The 21,160-nt window shown below is 48.4% G+C and overlaps 2 protein-coding genes across 4 annotated transcripts in view; one reads left to right on the forward strand and one right to left on the reverse strand.

The window, feature by feature from the left end:
- The window catches only part of Wnk2 (WNK lysine deficient protein kinase 2), a 109,210-nt gene that overhangs the window by 61,015 nt on the left and 27,035 nt on the right, over positions 1-21,160 (reverse strand). For all 3 annotated transcript variants that reach the window (XM_035441537.1, XM_035441536.1, XM_035441535.1), the window contains exons 2-4: positions 7,498-7,670; positions 6,172-6,392; positions 234-391 (exon numbers count right to left, since the gene is read on the reverse strand). In XM_035441537.1, coding sequence (XP_035297428.1) covers positions 234-391; positions 6,172-6,392; positions 7,498-7,670 — 552 coding nt within the window. The remainder of the gene's footprint in view (positions 1-233; positions 392-6,171; positions 6,393-7,497; positions 7,671-21,160) is intronic.
- On the forward strand, positions 9,916-10,151 carry LOC100756842 (40S ribosomal protein S29-like). Its single transcript, XM_035441538.1, has one exon. It carries the CDS (start codon positions 9,921-9,923, stop codon positions 10,080-10,082), a length of 162 nt encoding a protein of 53 aa, XP_035297429.1. The 5' UTR covers positions 9,916-9,920; the 3' UTR covers positions 10,083-10,151.

Here is a 21,160-nt window from a genome sequence, read left to right on the forward strand (position 1 = left end):
GCACTTCCTGAAAAGGGGACCTCAGCAGAGGTACAGTCTCCCAAGCCTCGGTTTCCTTCTTCCTGGGTCTCCTGGTTCCATGCAGGTAACAGCCCCCAGGGCTGGACTTCTCACCCAGGCAAGCCTCAGGGTCCCCACTGTAAGGTGTCCATGCTCACTCCTTTTCTTACACAACTGTCCAAAGGACTAAGCAAGGCTGTGTCCTTACTAACAAGGTGGCTGAGTGGACTCACACAGGTGACCTTGCGATAGATCTGGGCAGCATTCTGGCACTCCGAATAGGGGTACTCTGAGGTGGCCATCTCCAGCATGCACATTCCGAAGGCGTAGACGTCAACGGACTCATCGTAGTGCTCCTCGTACATTTCAGGCGCCATGAACTCAGGGGTACCTGCACCAGGAGCAGCAGGCACAGCAATTACTGATCGTGGCCCTTTGGCCCCAGAGATGCTCCCAGCCTCCTCCACAGCTGTTCCATGCCCCATTCAGGATGCCAGTAAGGGCAGCAGACCCCAGGATTCAAGCAGCTGTGCCCTACAAACTCAAGTGTCCAAAACTTCACTGTATGGCTCCAGGGCTAGACACCAGTTTTCAGTGCCATTTTAACCCACAGGGTTGGAAACACAGTGTTCTGGTGGGCATACCTATTACCTGAACACACCCTGGCTCCTGTGTGGATACTGTACCTCTGAAAACAGGTCAGCGACAGCCAGTTCTCAAGTCTCCCCAGAGATGGCATAGACCTTTGGTTACCCCAGAGCTGTCTCTAACTGCAAAATCCCAAGAAGGCCCAGAGTGTCCCCAGAATGACTAGGTCTTTTGGGTTTAACTAACAATGATTGTGACATGCAACTATCACTTTTGGGGGATGGTGAACAAATGGCATCCACTTGACACATCCCACAGAGATAGTAAGTAAAGGACTGCTTGTGATGGTCAAAACATGCTAAAAGATAAGGAGTGCAGCCGGGTGTTGGTGGCACATGCCTTTAATCCCAGCGCTTGGGAGGCAGAGACAGGCAGATCTCTGGGAGTTTGAGGCCAGCCTGGTCTCCAGAGTGAGTGCCAGGATACGCTCCAAAGCTATAGAAAAACCCTGTCTCAAAAAACCAAAAAAAAAAAAAAAAAAAAAAAAAAAAAAAAAAAAAGATAAGGACTGCTTGTAACACTCCAAACACAACAGAAGTAAAACAACGCTTGCCGTGGCCCCTATGTGCATGAACATGCATGTGGAACCCAGAGGATGACCTCATGGAGTCATTCCTCAGTGCCATCTCCTGCATCTGTTTTTCTCCTTTTCCTGTGAGTCAGGGTCTCTCACTCCTCTGGAGCTGAGTAAGCTAGGCTAGCTAGCCAGAGACAGAAAGTAACCAAAGTTTTGCTTCAAAACCAATAAATAAATCAAATAAATGAATAAATAAATAGACCGACTTTTTATTAAAATTCAGCTAGTCTAGCTAGCCTGCTTGCTCTGAGGACTCCATCTCTGCCTCATAACTAATACGACTACAGGCAGGCTGCCACACTACCTGGCTGTCATTCTAGCTTAGTTTCAGGTAAGTGCTGGGGGCCTGAACTCCAGTCCTCAAGCTTATGTGGCAAACGCTTTAACCTCTAAGCAGCCCCATTGGGGTCTCTTGCCTATTATTTCAGTTTGATATACATTGTAAGTCTAACCAAAAAAAACTGAAGAAATATAAAAATACATGTTTGGATTTATATAAAAGAACACAGAACTGTAGAAAAAGTCCATCAAAAATGACAGCAACAGGAAGAGACCTGGTGCTGAGAACTTCCATCCTTTTGTGCTCTTGAAATTCTCTGCCACTTCTGATTTTTAATATTTTTAGGTTTCATCCCATCCCTTGTCATAGAGTAGTGAGTGTGCTTCTTAGACCACAGAATGCATGACAGAGAGGTCCCAGGCAGGACAGCCTACAAGCAGAAGGGAGTCCAGGCCCTTCCCACCCCACCCCTTCATATGTCCCTGAAACCCCAGTACATCCTGAAGGGTTACATGGGCCTAGAGCACAGTGGCCACTCAGGAGGGTCCACCATGGTGGCAGCTGGAGCACAGTGAATGGGGCAGCTGACTTGGCCGGAAACCCCAAGTTTCAGGAAGGAAGGGTTCCCTCCCCAGGGCCACTTCTATTGCCTATAATGCCACCTCATGATGCCTCTGCCAGGGACTGTGTGGGACAAGTTGTCCTGTGATAACAAGGGAAACCACAAAGCCTTTTCCTGCTAGAGGGGCCAACAAAGAGACTCCAGGGGTGTGTCCAGGGCCCTAGACAGGACTGTGACAAAAGCCAGGCTCCCAGGACTTTGAGCTTAGCCCTTGCAGGAACCCCCACTCTTCTAGCAGAGACTCTACCCACCAGCTGGCCACATGGCATTAGAGTGAACAGACAGCAGTATACTTAAACTTGGACTCTGTAGGGACTGGCAAAAACCAAGGACCCTGCTCTGCAAGAAGTATCCCAGACAACCTGGCTCTGGGAAATGGGTTGAGTTGGAACTAGCTCTGATCCAGGATAGGAGGCCTAATGATTCCTAAACATAAGTGCACTTGCCTCATTTTTCCTTTCCATCTTACTAATTAAATCTGAATTCTAGAAATAACATGTACACATGATCATGCACATATGCACATGCAATTGTCTGGGTGGCTGTCCCACGTTCAGCCGTCAGCTGCAGAGGACCTTACCCTGGGCCCAAGGCAGCCTTGCACATCTGCCAGGCATCCCCAGGTCCCTGCAGATGAGTCTGTGTGAGAGTAAAAGTGGCAGTCCCCCACCCCCAGCCCAGGCCCAGCTGTTTTGCCAGGTGCTAGGGAACTTTCCTTACACCATTGCTCGCCAAGCTCCTCATACCAGAGTCAGGCAACACCTCTGCGGGTACAGCCCCTGGCCACCTTCTCCTTTCTAATGGAGAAGTAACTTCAGCTGTGGTTACAAGGCATTTCTGCCCCATAATGAACAGGAGAATGTGTGCTGAAGTCTGGCAGTAGTGGAGTAGGTAGGTTCCTGCTCCAGCTTAACACTATAATAACCCTATTGCCCATGAGAATTGCACCTAGAGTCTGTAATGAGAGACAAATTATTTCCTTCATGGGACTCAAAAGCTCTATCTCCTAGATTTCCCTTATCTTCTTGATTTTTGTTATAACAAGAACAAATTAACAATTGGCCCATCTCCTCACTGGGCAGGCAGAATCCATCTTCCATGTCCTAGGTGGACCCTACACTACCTGGAACTCCTAAGTACTTAGTGTTCCATCCACATGGTACCCAACAGCCAGGCTCTCCCTCCTACTCTCTACCTGGATGCCAAGGCCATCCAGGACCAACCAGTAGCTCTTTGAGCTACCCTCAGTTCAATCTGGCCTCTTTCCCATTTCACTCTTCAAGGGCAAGTTTACAAAACCTGCTTGGAAACTGCCCATCACCAGGACCAGGGTGTGGTCCCTACAGAGGTCAGAGCCCTGGTCACCAGGATGGAACACATAGGCCTTCACCTGACTCCACTCTTTCATAGACAGGTAAAGCAAGGTCTCGGTCAGTCCCTGCTCCCTACAACTTCCAAGGAGGCCGCTTGGGTCAGACACCTCTACAGCCCCAGGGCTCCACCTTGGCTGCAACTCATGCAGTACGGTATTTGCTTCATTCTCAGACCGTCCAAAGAGGGCATGGGGATTCCAGCCCCACCAAAGCAGCAAGAAATGCACTGAGGGTGTGAGGCCCATGCAGCCTGCAGTGCTGGGTCTACAGATGCACGTGTAACCATGTCTTGCTTTTTAAAACATGTATTTAAAAAAATAAAGACAATCCTGGCTTGAGGTAATAGCACAGTCCTAAGCTGAGGATGACACCTGGACTTAGGGATAGGGCTGCCCTACAGGCATATACAGCACTCTTGGAACAGTAGGAAGCCCCTGACCCTAACATGAACGTTCAAGGGAAAAACCAAGGGCCTGCAAGGAGAAACACTGAAGGTTACAGCAGAAACAGACCCACAATACCAATGGCTCCAGGGTGACACACACATACACATACCTAAGAGACAAACTCGGCATGTCTGTGAGGGGGTTTCTGAATTGAGTTAAGAAGGCTTTCCCTAAATGTGGCCATCCTATGGGTGGCATGCTAGACCACATAAGAGGAGAAAGGGATCTGAGTGCCAGCATTCATCTCCTTCTACTAACAGGCCCAAGGAGAAGCTCTATTTGCAGGACCTGGGGATACCAGAGTAACAAGCCTGGGGGAGCCCCCACCTGGCCTCAGCCTCCCCAGATGCTGGCACTTGTGGGGAACAGTCTCCAGCCAGTGCCCATGGGAATCCCCCTAAATGAGCCTCACTTCCCCCACCCCACGAACAAACTCCTGATCTTTCTGATTTAACTTCTTGGGCTTCACTAAGCAAAAGCCAAGGTCTCAAGGGACATCCCACAGAGCTGGGTACTCATGAGGGTTCGGTGACTTCTTGGGCCTGCCAGAAACACCTGGCCTTCCTTTCAACTCACTCTTATCACCCAGGCCAGAAACGGGAGGCCTTGTTTCCAAACAGACAAAGAGCTCACAGCTGTGGGACACGGAGACTCAGGTTCCTTAAGTGGAATGAATCTTGCTCTGAACATTTATTTTTGAGATGGGTGACTCTGAGGGGCCCTCCTGTCACCTGTCAGGGTCTAAGGCATGCAAAACAAAACCTGGCCATAAACATCCCAGAGGTCAGAGCCAGGGTACAACACCCCACAGCCCTAAGCCCTCATCCATTTCTCTTCTTTTTTATGTGGAGGTGAGTGTGTGTGTGTGTGTGTGTGTGTGTGTGTGTGTGTGTGTGTGTGTGTGCGCGCGTGCGTGCGTGCGTGCGCGCTCGAGTGTGTGTACACATTAACAAACCAAATCCTCTGGAGCTGTAGTTACAGACGATTGTGAGCCACCTGATGTGGGTGCTGGAAACTAAACTTGGGTCCTCTAGAAGATCAATCCATGCTTTTAAACTGCTGAGCCATCTCTCTAGCCCCAGTGCTTGGCTTTTTTAGTCTAGGTCCTGGGGATTTGAACTTGGGACCTTATGGTTATGCTGCAAGTGCTCTTGCTAGTTGGGCTATCTTCCAAGCCTAGTCCCACCTATTTTCACAGATAGGAAACAGAGACTTAGTCCAGCTTTCCACCACTCTAATTCTACCATAAGGAGACCAGAGATCAGTTCCAAAGACACTACTGCAAATAAAGCAGCTCTCCAAGATCATCAAACAAGCTACCTTTGTTGCCCAAACAATTCCTGGGGACTTGAGGCCAACTACTCCTTGTCCTGTCCATGTGTGTAATCAGCCTCGATGGAGGGGCATACCTGATTTCAAGATAGGCATGAGCCCCAAAGCAATCGTTACTACAACCCCTCTACATTTCTTTCCAAAGCCCACACAACCCTTCCCAGTATCTGGTAGACACTTAGTGCTATGCTAGTCACTTCAAAGTTGGGCACACGGGATCCAGAGCCCCTTATCCTTACACACAGCTGCAGGCTATTATCCCTAGGACCCAGAGCAACATGCCCTAAAAGTTGACCAGGAATGTCTCTCAGAGGAGGAGAGGCCTGGAGCCAAGGCCTGAGGACAAGAAAGGACCCAAACCCCCAGCACCACCTTCCAACACCATGTAGACACCATGCTGGGCCTCTGATCTACCTTTCTGACCAGACACTCCAAGTTGTCATTTCTTCGTGTCCCACAGCCTTGGGGTACTCCTCCCCCTAACTGCTGGGAACAGGTCCAATACCACCTGCCACAAGCAGTGTTATTCCTCTGTGGCAATACTACTTCCTCCTCCTGAGCAGCTGTGGTGTCCACCACAGCTCTGAAGTTGGCATCTAGCCCACCACTGTTGGTAGATAATCATAGGTGGTACCTAATACAGCCAGGGATCTGATGCAGAGACCACCCCACCCCTAAGTCTGACAGAAGAGGTCTCAGTGGGAAACAAAGCCAGTATCTCCAGGCAAGCTGTAAGTGTGTTGCCCACTAGGCAGGTCCTCTGGCTGAGTCACCAGAGTCCAGGGACTGCTTGGATACCCTGTCTGCACCAGGTCTGAGCAAAACCAGGTATCAGTGGCTCCTTGAATGCCATGTGGTTCCCCTATGGGCCTAGGGAGAAGAAACAGGCTCACCTATCACACTTTTGGCAAATGATGCTCTTTTAAGGGTGGCCAGGCCTAAGTCACCAATCTTCACAGAGCCGGTGGGTCCAGTGATGAAGATGTTGTCACACTTGAGGTCTCGGTGAATGATGGGGGGTGTCCTCGTATGCAGGAACAGCAGGCCCTTCAGGATCTGCCGGCACCAGCTTCGCAGTACCTTGGGCTTCATCACCTTGAAACGCTTCAGGTACCTGGGGGAAGGGCAGAGCTCACCAAGCAGCTCACCTGCCACTGCCTGTGGGAAGCCCCCGTCTGGCAAAGTCCAGCCACATGCCTCTGGCAGCTACATGGGACAGGCAGCAAAGTGGAAGAGAAGATGCTCACAGCTCTTCCCCTACCCAGGGTATCAGGCCTGGAGCAGGCAGGTGAGCCAAGACCCCAGCTCTCCACTGGCTCTTTGCATTGGAGACCTTGCTACCAAACTCATGCCTAGCACAGCTTTAATTTCCTGGATGTGATAAAAAAACAAAACAAACAAACAAAAAACCCACCAAAATGGAGCAGGGTCCCAGACTAGAGTGTGAGTGACAGAGGAATACCTACAGTAAAAGGTCAAGAAGGCCAGGGTATCCGTGCAACAAGCTACCTGTGTGATGAACCTGGCTTCACCCAGGAGGAAGTGACAGGTGAGGATGGGAACTAGGATTTCTCTCACTGAATCTTCACATGAGAGTGAAGCTACCCAGAAGCAGAGGACGGGCATCAAGGTCCTACTTATGGCCTCAGGGTTAAAATGATTCAGAGGAACCCAAGCTATGGCCACCCAGAAGGGACATCACCTCACCCCCATAGTACAGACCTCAGGGAAGAGTGGCAAACTGCCCTGGCTTCCCAGCTCCCAACCCCTTGCTGTGTTCTGTTTGGCCCTTAATGTCTGCATTATGCTTCCAGAATACTAGAATGTGCCAGGCTGGCCTCTAGGCAAACAGACATTGGCCAGAAATAAGGTCCCAGACAGAGCAGACAAAGGAGCCATGTCATTGGGAAGTAAACAGCCTTCAGTGTCCCACACAGGAAGGGAGAGTGGGAACACTCGTGTGGTCATGAGACCCAGTCTCATTTGTCACAAGAAGCCAGAGGGAGCCAAATGCCAGGAAGACGACTAGGTTTGATTCTTCTCACTTGGAGAATGGGTTCCCATGGCCTAGAGAAAGAATATCACTCAAAAGCAACATCTGAATGGGCACTGGATCATACACACCAGCCAGATTAGCCCAAGCATCCCAGTATCTGTTACTCTAGCTGTCACAGCCCCACACCCAAGGCTACCCCAGCCCACATGTGTGCAGCACTTACGTCTTCAGTGTCCCCGAGGTCATCAGCTCTGTTACTAGCACGATACATCGCTTTCCCTTGGCGCTAGACTCCCAGAAGTCATAGAAGCGCACAATGTTGGGGTGCTGCAGGCCTTTCAGCATCTCCGCCTCCTCTTTGAACCGCTGCCTTTCAAGCTTGGTGAGCTTCCGGTCCTAGAGCCAAAGACAGATGCACTGGGTGGGTGGTGCTCTGGCTTTATCTGCTGCTCTCCCTTCTTCCAGGAGAGTACAGCAGGTGCAGGGGGCAGCAGGAGCCTCAGCAGTGTCATGTAGCAGAATCCACCCTTCCTTTCTACCCATAGTGACCAGTGGCACACCACAGCTAGGCCCCTCGGCCCCACAACCCAGATGCAGCCCCTGCCTGGGGCCCCTTTGTTAGAAATTGCTCCAGGAAGCCAGAAGCAGCTCACGCCCCAGGCTGCCAAGATTTTGCACTTTTTCCTTGCAAACACCTCTAGGCCTCTGCTCTCTCCAGTGATCACTCTCTCTCAGAGAACGTGTTAAAGGGATGAAATGTCAGTAGCGGGAGGTGCTCAAGACTCTGGAGACCTCAGTGGAGGGGAGATGACACATGCCAGAGACCAGCACTGAGATGATGGAAGACCGACTTGGCAAAGCCAATCCTGAGAGCAGGCAGCCCGGCTGTTGGAGCAGGAAGAAACATGCTTCACCTGGCCTTGGGCCACAGTGCCCGGCCAAGACATCAGAGCTAATCTGCTGTCCCAAAGTTTACAACAGAGCAGTAAACACATCACTGTAGGCCTAGGGATGTAGCTCCATGTACACACAGAGTGCTTGCCCACCATGCCCAAAGCCCTCTAGTTCAACTCCCAGCACTCAACCAACAAGGCCTGGTGGCCTACACAGTAAGTGGCCTACACAGTACTTGGTAGGTAGAGGCAGGAGGATCAGAAGTTCAAGGTTTTTATCTTCAGCTGTGTATCAAGTTAGAGCTTAGCCTGAGCTACATGAGAGCCTGTCTCAAATTAAAGGTAAACAAACAGAAGAAAAACCACCTCATTGCTATCTTGAAACTTTTCAACAGGTGTATGAGCTCTGCCCTCTGCCTTAGCCTCATTAACCCCTGCTGCCTACCTAGACTCTGGTCCTTCCCTTTCACAAATCCATCAATGGATTCTCACCCTGAAGAGCTCACATGTCCCCAAGTGCTAATCTGTGCTTCCAAGCTCATCTCATTAGATGCCACCAGCCATGGCCTCAGGGTGGTCTCTCTTCAATCTGTAAGCACAGTAAGACCTGAGCTCCACCCAAGTGATGCCCAAAGTCACCTTCTAACCCCGCCTCCCCAGCCACACACCCCAGAAACACATGAGTATGAGAAGAGGGGTGTTTATATTTCCAAAGGAAACTGTTAACACAACTAAACACAGAACACAGAAACTTGGAGGAATTCCAGGAGACAGGAAGCAGGTGGTTTGAGATAGACCGGGGAGAAATCAGAGCTGAAAGGAAATATAAGCAAAGATTCCCAAGATCCTTTTGGAAGGTCCCACACAATGTCAAGCCAGAGGCCAATAGAAGCAGCAGTCCATAGGGTCATGACAAGAGTCACTGTGTTAAGAAATTATTCCCCCCATGACAGCTGTACCCATTAGGCCAGATCCCTGCCCCATGGCACAGACCTTCACCTAACCCTCTGCTCATCGTGAGATTAGACAGTTGCCATCATCAACAAAGCCAAACAGCCAAGAGAAATCACCAGTGCAGCCAGTACCAGAAATACAATCATTCAGAGACTTCAAAAACATCTAATTAATGTTCTCCCCATGAAGACCCAAATAGTGCATCGGCACATACAAAAGCAAACTTCTATTTTAAAAGAAACTCTCCAGAAAAGAGCTCTTACAAATTTTGAAAGCCGGGTTGACCTTATTTAACATAGAAAATATCCCCTAATCCAATGAAACAGGAAGTACAAAAAAACGTTAATCTCTAATCTAGATAATAAAATGGTAACATGTTCTACTTATTAAAATCACTGTTTATCTATGATAATGAAAGCAAAGTTTCCCTGATTCACACATCTGACAAAGGACTTGGCCCTTGAATGTAGACAGAACTTCTATAACTGATGCAGACAGACAGATGCTTCACCAAATAACCTACAGAAATGGCCAATCCCTCAGCAGCTTCATACTAGCTCTGGGTCCCCTCACTCTCCTCCTACAGAAGGTCCACAGAGAGAAAAGAAACACAAGTCCTCAAAAGATGGGCACAGGGGCTGCTCTGCAATAGCCCCACCAAGCTTAGCAGAAGGATCCCAGCAGGTGAATAGAAACACTTTGGTGGCACTCCCACAAAACCAGTATACACCTCAACATCTAGAAAGAAAAAAACCTGGATGGAAAAACCATTCTGGCTCTCTGGCCAGCTGAAGGCAAGATGGGTCACCAGCAGCTCTACTGGAGTCACCCTCAGAAGTTCGGCCAGGGCTCTCGCTCTTGCTCTAACCGCCACGGTCTGATTCGAAAATACGGGCTGAACATGTGCTGTCAGTGCTTCCGTCAATACACGAAGGACATAGGCTTCATCAAGTTGGACTAAGCAACCTTGAATGGATTATTCAAGACTGTCTATCCAGTGAAACAGATCATGCTAGTCTTTGTACATAAAGAATTAAAAAAAAAAAAATGGAGACCTTCAAAAAAAAAATTCTGTGTGAGTCTCAAAAGCATCACTCCAAACTAAAGAAGCCAGACATAAGCTTCTAGTGGGAACCCATTTGATAGGGAACTGGTATTAGATAAACTAATAACAATGGGGTCGCCTTCAGAGCAAAAGCTACCTCTGCAGTGGCCAGGGTCTGGAGCTGAGAACTTGGTGGGTGGTTTTGCGGGGAGGTGAAGGACGGTTTTTTGTTAGTTTGGGAAGAACTGGGGATGGAATCATCCCCAAGTAGTAAGCCTGTTCTTGCTACTCAAATGCCCTACCACTCAGCTACAGCCCAACTCATGTTTGTGTTGTGTGTGCGCATACGAGTGCTTAGGTGCACAAGTATATGAAAGCCAGAGCTTTTTGTGTGTGTGTGGGGGGGGGGGTGAGACAAGGTCTCTCTTTGTAGCCCTGACTGGCTTCAAACTCACAGAGATCTGCATGCCTGGGTCTCTGTGAGCACTGGGATTGAAGGGGTGAGCTGCCATACCTATCTGGTCTTGGTTCCTCTGAGACAGGGTCTCACTCTGAAACCCAGAGCCCACTGATTTGCCTAGTCTAGCTAAGCAGTTTGTTCCAGGGATTCTCTGTCTCTCCTTCACAAGTAACGGGATTAAAAGCAGGCTGTTCCATTCACCCTGTTTACCTACTCACTATACAACAGTTGTAAACTCTTGTTATAATGCTTTCACAGACAGTGATTAAACAACTGAGCCGTCTCTGCAGCTACCAACTTGAAATTTTAAAGTGCATATTTCACTGTTTATAAATTATACTTCAATTCTTAAAATGTAACTAAAATATAAAAAGCTAAAACTATTCAAAGACCAAATGAGAAAGGTAAGTCTAAAAGGAAAAAAAATGAGAAATATTAAAAGATAGGAAAGAACTATCTGGAAGACAACTATGTAACTGTGGCACTAAGAGGAGACAGCATGAAATGTATTCAGAGGAATAGCATTTCCCTGAATTAAAAGGAGAATGATTTAGGATAAAAGGGCCTACTGAGGTCAGGTCAGTAAATGAAAACTGGCCCATCCTCCAGACCTGTCCCAGTGAAACCTCAGAATCTTGAGGCCTGAAAAATTTCCTATCTGCAAAGAAATGGCCCAGGTGGCGGCGGCGGTGGTGGATGGAATCAGCATTACTGGTTGTGGGGAGGGCAGCAGCATCCTCAAAGTGCCGACTAGGAATTCTATACCCAGCCAAATGCACACCTATCCAGGCTCACAAGACTCATTTTCCCACATGCAGGAACTCAAAGGCGACTTCCCATGACCTCTAGATGAACTGAGCTACTGCAAACAGAAATGGATACGTCAGGGTTGGGGAACCAGCTCAACAGGCAAAGGAGCTTGTTGTACAAGCATGAGTTCCAATCCCCAGAACCTATGTAAAAGGGCAGGTATGGTTGTATGCATCCAGGACCCCTAGACACAGTGCTATAGGAGGACGGAAAAGCTTGTTTGTCCGCCAGCCTAACTCCAGGGTCAGTGAGAGATCCTACCCCAAGTGAGTAAGTAGGAGAATGATAAAGCAGGACACGCAACATCCTCCAGCCTCTACAAGGGCATATGCGCCTGCATGCAGACACGCGCACAGAAGCCACACATATTGCAAACACACACAAAAGGAAGGCAGCTGACTTGACCTTTCTGGTCACTGATGAGGCAGGTGAGAGGATGATGGATCCTGGGCTGGCTCAGAGTCCCCACAATATTCTGTCTCCAATTCCCTTCCCATGGGTCTAGTTAGTGGCTTGAGAGCAGTCTCAGAGCACCATTAAAATCTAAGTTATTTTATAGTATTCATCATCAACCAACAGCAGCATATACCTCAAAGTGCAATGCCCAAGTTGTAAATAACAAAACTAACACACACATGGAGGGGGAGACGACACTGTGCATAGGCTATAGTTGTTTTCCCCGTGTGTGTGTGTGTGTGTGTGTGTGTGTGTGTGTGTGTGTGTGTGTGTGTGTGTGTGCATGCACACGTGTTTCGCTAGCTATAGAACCCAGGGCCTGCCACACTATTACTGATGCCAAATAGCTAGAAGCAATAAGTTAAAGACACTCAAGTAAGTCAAAGGCTGTTAGCTATGGTGCCTCTAGGACTGGGACAGAAGCCTGGGCAGAGACCTTATTATACGTTCCATGTCACTAGGATGTTTTTACCAAGGTGCCATATCCCTCGGTCATTTAAGACCGGATCTCACATGCTCTTCTGAGCATGGCTCACTCTCACCGGGTCATGCGAGTCATCTGCATCCATTGCTCCACTATTGGCTGATCATGCAAAGGGAAGACAAAATGGCAGCCTCCAAGGTGGGGGAAAGGCCATTCAGGGGTACTCAGATCAGGTCTCATGGGCTAATCCATGCTTCAGGCAACCTGGAGACACACACCAGAGGGAGCTTTTGATATTAAGAAGGTCAGAGGTTGCTGGGCAGTGGTGGCACACACCTTTAATATCCCAGCACTTGGGAGGCAGAGGCGGCTGGATCTCCATGTTCAAGGCCAGCGTCCTCTACACAGCATGTTCCAGCAAAGCCTGGGCTATACAAAGAAACCTTGTCTCAGAGGTTGCTGCCTAGAAAGTGCAGTGTGTCTGCAGGGCCACTCCTGTAGCAACCCAGGGCCACAGTGACATCACAACAGCCCCAGTGGGTAATGGCTGAGGGAGTCGGGCCCAAGAGGGACACATCTGCTGTTCCTGAAGAGTGCAGTGTCTTTCTGTATCGAGGGAAGAGAACCATGCCTTCTGAGGACAGACAGAGGGCGAGAGCCACACTCAGGCTGCGGTGACAGGGTGCTGACTAGCACTGGCTAGCACTGGCTAGCACTGGCTAGCCCCAGCACAGTGCAACTGGTGGCAAGCCTTTGCAGAGGATGTGCTTGTGGTCTGAGTCAAACCAAAGAAACATGAGAGGATTTTTCTTTAAGCCATAAGGAAGGATGAAGATGTGTTATTTGTAGAAAACTGATGTAATTGGAAGTCATAGAAGAAAATTACATCTTCACAGAAAGACAGTATTACAGGTTTGCTTTCATCTGTGGGTGCTCAGATTCATGCAGACGCATAAAACCATGTACATACAGGAGACACAAGAGGAGAAGTGAAGCTGCCTAGGAGAACAAAGGGAACCACTGGGAAGAGAAGGGACCTCGAAAGAGAGGAGGATGTGGGGAATATGCCCACAGTGTAACTATTATATACTTCCATGAAGATTTTTTAACATGTATGGTTATTTTGCTTTGCATGTATGTCTGTGTACCATGTGCATGCCTGGCACCTGCTGAGATCAAAAGAGGGTGTTGGATCCCCTACAACTGGAGTTACAGATGGCTGTAAGCCATCATGTGGGTGCTGGGAATTGACCCAGGACCCAGGTCCTTTGGAAGAAAAAGTGTTGTTAACTGCTCAGCCATCTCTCCAGCCCTCCAATCATTTTTTTTAAGCAAACACAGGCTCTGGAGTCTGGGCCCAGAGCTATCCTATGCAGGGAGACAAGGCCCAGTTTGGGTTCCAACTATTTTTGACAGAATGGGGTTGGAGGTCCCTGAAGAGCTATGGCCTACTCAAAGACTCATCTCCCTCATGCCACTAAGTGTGACACCCAGTGGTGCCACCATCCTGGGGCCAGCAGGCATCTGGTCAGGTAGCTCCAACCGCACACCTGGGTCTCTTCTGTCTCCTCGTCCCCGAGACACCCCAATATCCCAGGAGGCTCGGTGTCCCTACACATTCCACATGGTTCTAGAATACAGGGCCTTTCCCCACTCTCAGGTTCCCAGGGTTTGAACCACGTCTTCCATCCCTGCTGGGGCCAGAGCATGCTCGCTTCCCTCTCACAGTCTGAAGCAGGTGAAGCGTGTAATCTAGAGGTCTGTGGACCGGATGAGTGTAGAGAGAGCAATGTCTGGGAGGGTGAGCCACTCTCTCCTCCAAGCTCTGCTCCAGGTCAGGATCTAGGCAGGCAAGAAACCTTAGGGGAAAGTCAGCAACAGACAAGAAATAAACATACAGTTACCCACTGAAACAAAAACAAGACCAATGGGACAAGTGGACAGTGCCAGCCAGGGCACCCAGCCCCCAAATAGAATCCTCTCTGTAGGCTGCCTGGGAGAACTGATTCCTACTCTATGTAAGGCACAGACAGGGACAGTATTTCTGCATAGAGACCTCTGGGAGGACATAATGAAATGAGACCACATAAGTTATATTGCAAGCAGTCTGGGGGAAGGCCCTGGTCATCAGTGGGTGCCAGCTTGTGAATGGCTCGGCAAGCTGGTCTCATGCTCCCAAAGGTTGGCAGTCTACATCTGGTACCTCTACATCCAGAGGAGAAAGCTCCTGGTTCTCTTCCCTCCTATACCAGCTGCAAGGGTGAACCCCAGCCCCTCTTAGCCTCATCCTGGCAACAGACATGTTTATCGCGAGGAGCTAGAGTGTCTCAATCGGTGTTTAAGAAACGACACTGCCATCAAGGTCAAAGTGCTCCTCACAGCTACCAGATAAAAACAGCGGGTATAGGCTATAACCCAGAAATCCAGATAGTGGTTGATATGCACCTAGAGTCAATCTTTGAAAGAGACTCCAGTCATCAGTGCCATATTCCACTGTCCACCCCATGAGTCCAGCATGTGCTCAGATTGAGAGCTCAAGATTCAGGAAAGGCACCAGCCAGTAGGCACTTCCCACACTTAGCCTTCTTTGTCAAGAGCACCAAGAAGTTCAGTTATCTGAGACAGAAACTGTACTTGAATGTCTGGCACCTTGCTGCCTTTGAAAATGATGATATTTTCTTTAGAAGGGAAGGGATGGGGGCAGAGAGAGGATGATGGTGTCAGGTGACTCAAGGCCTTGTTCTCTGTAAGGCCTGATCCTAGGATTGCAGTCAGCCACTGACAGAAAGATATGTACCCTCACCAAAATGAAGCAAGCCATACTGTAGAGTAATTTAGATCAATTTTTAATATAAACATCAAACTGCCAATTTACGAGGACTTACTTTTTTGTTGTTGTTGCTGTTTTGGGTTTTGTTTACGAGACAGGGTTTCTCTGTATTGCTTTGGAGGTTGTCCTGGAACTCGCTCTATAGACCAGGCTGGCCTCGAACTCACAGAGATCCACCTGCCTCTGCCTCCAGAGTGCTGGGATTAAAGGCAAGCACTACCAATGCCCAACTCAGGGCTTACTATTTTAAATGACTTATTGGTTCATGCAAACAATAAATCCAGAAGTTTGGATATCCAGAATGGCTTCATCAAGCTCCCTCTCCCATTTCCAGCATCCTGGAAAAATCAACTCTCTCTCAATCCGAGATATCTCCCATAGGATCCAAGTGTCAGACAGCTCCCCATCAGCCACTTCCCAAGTAAGTCCATTTGCAAGATCACCCCCCACTCCAGGTGAACCCACAGCTTCGCTTGGGCAACACCAGATAATGCAACGTTTTCTCAATCTCTTCTAACACTCTCCTAGCCCTCCCTGGCATAAAGCTGTAGATTCTGAAATACATTTCTTTAAATTCTTGTGTACCTAAGATTCTGGGGCCCAAGGAACTTCTTCAGAACTGGATGGCCATTATAAATTAACAATGCACAGGTGACCAAACAGAAAACAAACTTTATTGAGAAAGTGTCTTTTCTGTACCATGGAGAACTTTTTCCAGCTGTACCAGGCACCTACTGAGGAATTTTACTATCTCGGGAGCGAATCAGGGCCTGGTATAAGTCTCTCTGTCTTCTGACGTATGTTCGTAGACCCTGAGAATGTCTCCACTCAATCAGAAGACAAAGGCATTCTCCAAGTCATGGAGGTGCTTCACACTCCTTCCCAGCACTTAATGACACCTGGAGCCTGTATTCCCACATCCTTCATCAGGACCAGCAGCCACCTCACCAATCAGGAAGCCCCCATCCTTGCCATGGCACAGCAAGGCAGTTTGAGGGCAGGTTCTGTGCACCCCACTGTCCCCTACTCTGGGGCTTGGGTTTCAGCAGGCCACCATCTCCCAGAATAAAGATGTCACAGGGCAGAGAGGACAACTGTGGGGACCAGCAAGCCTGTCACCATCTAGCATGGGAGGAAAGGTCCAGGGAAGGACACATAAAGACCATGAGAATGGAAGTTAGCAGGGGATGCTGTGTGGCACAGACAGTGATCTAGACACAGTAGATCACTTCTACTGAAGTGATCTTCTGAGGCCTGGGCCATGGTGTGGCACAGGTGATGAAACTGTGGGCTGTCTGGACCAATTGCTAGGCCACAAAGTGAGTGGGTGGGAGACATGAGCCTTCTTCAGGAAACACACAGGCATGGCTGACCCCACAAACTTCTCTAGCAGCTTGGACCTCACAGAGACCACAGTGGACACCAGGCCTCTCTTCTCACAGCTGACACCTGTGGGGTACCTCTACCTACATAGGGGTCCCCTGCATACTGCTCCATACAGTCTCCCATCCCATAAGCAGGGCAAGTCACTATGGAGTCAAGGCAGAGCTGGCTGCAGTGCCGAGTGCTCAGGAGGACAGAAGAGGAAGGGACACTTTCATAGATCTACAAGCAGCCCCCAAAGAGAGAAGCAACATTCAGGTGTCACCTGACTGTGAGAGGGAAAGCAGAGAGGCCAGAGGGTCTTTAGGTGACACCACCTAGCAATATCCAATACATGCTTCCCATTGGGCTTCCCGGTGACTATGAGAGATAGCCACAACACCTGGAGATAGCCTGTCTTTCATATCACTGTGACCTTTTCAAATGGTACATGTGAGTGGTTGAGGCCACACTAAACAGAGCAGGTAGTGAAGCTAGCCATCCTCTGTCCTCTGTGTACTGGACAGCTGATGCTCACCTACAAGCCCACAGCTAAATGCTACAACAGACCTGGTGAAAGGAGGGTAAGGTGGCTAGCCTGAGATGCACCCAGCAGTCAGAGTGGACCAGAGCTCCAGAGACTCACTGCCTTCTTTTGAAATAAGTACGTATATATCAACATGGAGTACTCTTGGTCAGATCAAAGTCCCCATCCAATAGAACACACCTCAGTATAACCCATGGGCTCTGGACCAGGTTTCTCCCTCACCAAAGAAACCCAATAGACCTGACCCTGCTGACAACTCCAATAACAATGGAAACCCTCAGTCCTGCAGACAGGAGAGAGATGGGGCAACAATGACCCTTCAGCCCAGTCCCCTCTATACCTAGAGTGACACCATATCCAGGAAGAGCATAATGCTAGCTGGGATTGGAGCCACTCTTGAGGGAGGGAGGGCAGATGCCAGTGAGTAGCCTGTGCACCTGCACACTTCAGATAGAGCAGAGAAGCTGAGCAGAGAAACAGGTGGACATACCAGGAACAGGTGGAGCCGGGGACAGGGCATGTGGGCGTTTCATTTCTAGGTAAAGGTGTCACAGTTTACAGAACCAACCTACATTTCAGGGGAAAACACATTCACACCCAGCCTCTCCCACCCCTTAGCACAGCACCCGAGGGCATCCTCTCCACCCTGTGGAGGCCCTACAGGATCTAAGCTACAGCCCACACTTTATCTCTGAGCAATGCCACCCCGCCACCTTCCCAGGGACCAGCACATTAGTGATGAATACAAGCAGAAAGCCTAGAGGAAGCCTAGGAGTTACAAACACTTCAGAAGTGAAGGGTGACTATACCATCCACAGCCACTCTTTCTAGAAGAAAACATCACTGCTGAACTTAGGAAAAATTGCCAGTGTCCGTTGTGCCATGTGCCATTGTGGAGACAGAGGATTAGGGGAAACTACCACCGAGAGCTACCTCAGGCCCTCCAGGATGGTAGCCCTGTGTGCTCACCAATGGGGACCAGGGTGTTAATGGACATAAGCAATTCATGTTTGGTGGTAACAGATAAGATAAACATGTTTGGCAGGGTCAGCTAAGAGGCTGGAAGCCACCTCTCTGGAAACCACCTATCCCAGAGTACCTGCCTGCAGATGAAAGGAACACACACATATACTCTAGCCCCTGAAGCGACATCTAGGGACCCTTCCTACCCAGGCTCTTGTGAGAAAGGGATTAAGGACACTCACCTCTAGCACCACCCTGATCCCAGTATGAGGCTCAGTGCTCTCCAAAGCTAGGCTGGAAGCCAGCCTAGTTGCCCATCCTGAATGTCAGCCATAAGTTGCCCTGGCCCTGATTGGACTCCTTGGCACTGAAGACAGGCAGCTGACAACAGAGACAGACACTATACATGTGGGCCACTATAAAGGGAGGTCACAGTGAAGGAGGGCCACTTCAAAGGAGGACAACTGTGAAGGGGAACATCACAGAAGAGGGCCACCACAGAAGAGGGCCACCACAGAAGAGGACTTTGCTTTTCTTAAGGGATATCAGCATTACTTTCATATAAGGAAGCAGCTTGGAACCCTTGGACCCTGCCTACACCAGGTCATAAAGATGGGGACTTCAGAGTGCATGCAGAGTGCAATGGAGAAAATCTCACAGAAGCCCCCTGCCCTGGAAACCCCTCCTGAGGCCCATCCTGCACCTCACTGATGAGTACCTGAGGGGCTCAGTCCCCTTCCAGCTGACCATCCACATATCTGATTTCTAGAAAGGGTAGGTCCCATCTCCCGGCCTCTTCCCTGCAGGGTCACCTAAAGATAGATTTGGACAGCATCTCGGCCACGGGTCAGCAGGATTAGCACAGCTCTGTCAGCAGGGACAGCTCCCTCAGGGTGAGGCTGTGGAATTCTGCTCAGCCAGTTTCAGGTGCCAGGCTGGCAGCACTGCCCATTCCCTTGGGGGTTGGACTCTGGCAGCCGCCCCATCCTTATACCAGGTCACAAACTTCAGGGCATCTCAGGGCGAGTGGAATAGGTTCTTCACATTCTGCTGGAAGCCCACAGAATTCAGAATGCCGCCACTGCCGCCACTGCCACCGCTGCCACCACCACCATTCTGTACTAGTCTATGGCTAGACTCGAGACCCTGGGCATTTAAAAAGGCTGGGAAATGTGGTATCTGTTGCTGTGTCAAGCCCGGTTCTGGCTCATTAGACCCTACTTCTTATACTGTGTGTTACAACTCCAAATGGGGTAGCTGAAGATGAATTTAGGAGGCAGAAATCTGGCAACAATAAAAGGTCTTTGAGGCCGGTAAGAAAGACAGCTCAGCAAGTTTGATCCCTGGAACCCCCAGTGGAAGAAGAGAACCAACTGCTCAAAGTTGTCTTCTGACAGGCACAGCCATACTCTGGCACCTGTGTGCCTGCATTTCACATACACACACACACACACACACACACACACACACACACACACACACACACACACACACACCAAAGTAAATACAATTTAAAATAGGAAAGTAATTTTAAAAGGCCTACGAAAATGCACTGGCCATATATTGATTTCAAGCCAATTGCCTCAGTCCTGAACACACTGCATAAGCACTGTGCACTGTGCCTGCTGTCACACCAACAAATTCTATGCACAGATTACAGACTACAGTATGTTTTGAACTGCAATGTTTTTACTGTACGTACAAAAATTTTCTGCTCTTACAGAAACACAATGGTTTAATTATGGAAAATAGAGACTAAGTATTTCCTGTCATTCCTCAGCATATGAGTGGTATCAAAATAGCATCTCTTTGGATCACGTTGTACTTGAATGTCTGATTTTAAATTTTTTGTTTCAGTTGCTGACTTGTATTTTTCTTTTTCTTTTTTTTTTTTTTTTTTTAGCAAGACTGTAAGAGCCAGCGGGTAAAGAGGTTTACTGCGAGACTGTGTCTCCTAGCAATGTCTGAAGCTATACCCACAAAGTCTCACCAATGTGGCCTCCCAAGCATGAGCTGAACAAGGACAAAAGACATGTCAAAGTGGATGGAGGAAAGACCACAAGGTGTCATGACTCCATGAAGAAGAACAGGCAAAAAAGAATGCTGAAATGGGTGGAGATGTTCTTACACAGGGAAGAGCCACCAATTAGTTATCTGGTACCAAATGGTCAGCCCTGAAAACATATATCTGATCACATGATACAGACTGAGCAGGTTTTAGCTATGGAAAAAAAATATATATACATGAATATATATTCATGATGTAACAATGAAAACAAGAGGCTATGAATTTGAAAGACAGCAAGAATAAGTACAGGGGAGAATTTGGAGGGAGGAAAGAGAAGGGGGAAATGATGTAATTTATGTCAAAATCTCAAAGTAAAAGAAATAATAAAACTTAGAATTAAAACTATCATTCAGTGAATTCTGTCTTAGGATTAAGACGAAATTTCTAACAGTTTCTGAAAAGGCCATAACATATTTCCATATTTTTTACTACATATTTTTGTAAAATGATGTTCTCAGTATCAACAATTATAAGATCACAGTATTGGTCAAGTCTGAGAAGTGTTGAAGGTGCTCTGTGTTCTGCAGTATCAAATATTCACCGAGATTTAATTATTTATGTCAAAATAAAGAAGTACATCAATCTCATCAGTGTGCAAGTCTGATTTTATCTTTGATGAATGGCAAAATTATAGGCATACAAAAGATTTGTATTAGAATAAATTTCTTTTTGGTTTTTTGAAATAGGGCTTCTCTGTGTAATAGCTCTAGCTGTCCAGAACTCACTCTGTAAACCAGGCTGGCCTTGAGCTCAGAGATCCACCTGCCTCTGCCTCCTGAGTACTGGGATTAAAGGTGGTGTCATTACTACCCGGTTAGAATAACTTTCTTTATAAATTATTATATTTGATTCATAGACCTGTTTTATCTATCTATGCATCCAGGGTAACAAATACACACAGTTTTTTTTTAAAAGCCCAGAATGAGGTTGACCATGTTCCACCTTCTCTCCAAAGTTCCTGAGTGGTCTGAGTGATCCGGCCAATACCTAAAATGGCCTTTGGGGTCCAGAGTCCACACAGCAGATTACAGTATACGGGGACAGAAGAGAAGCCATCAGCTCCATTCATCTGAT

The sequence above is a fragment of the Cricetulus griseus genome, chromosome 3 (genome assembly GCF_003668045.3).
Source record: "Cricetulus griseus strain 17A/GY chromosome 3, alternate assembly CriGri-PICRH-1.0, whole genome shotgun sequence".
Taxonomy (NCBI): Eukaryota; Metazoa; Chordata; class Mammalia; order Rodentia; family Cricetidae; genus Cricetulus; species Cricetulus griseus.

Coding starts and splice junctions, on each gene's coding strand:
- LOC100756842 (XM_035441538.1), top strand. CDS start 9,921: ATGGGTCACCAGCAGCTCTACTGGAGTCACCCTCAGAAGTTCGGCCAG.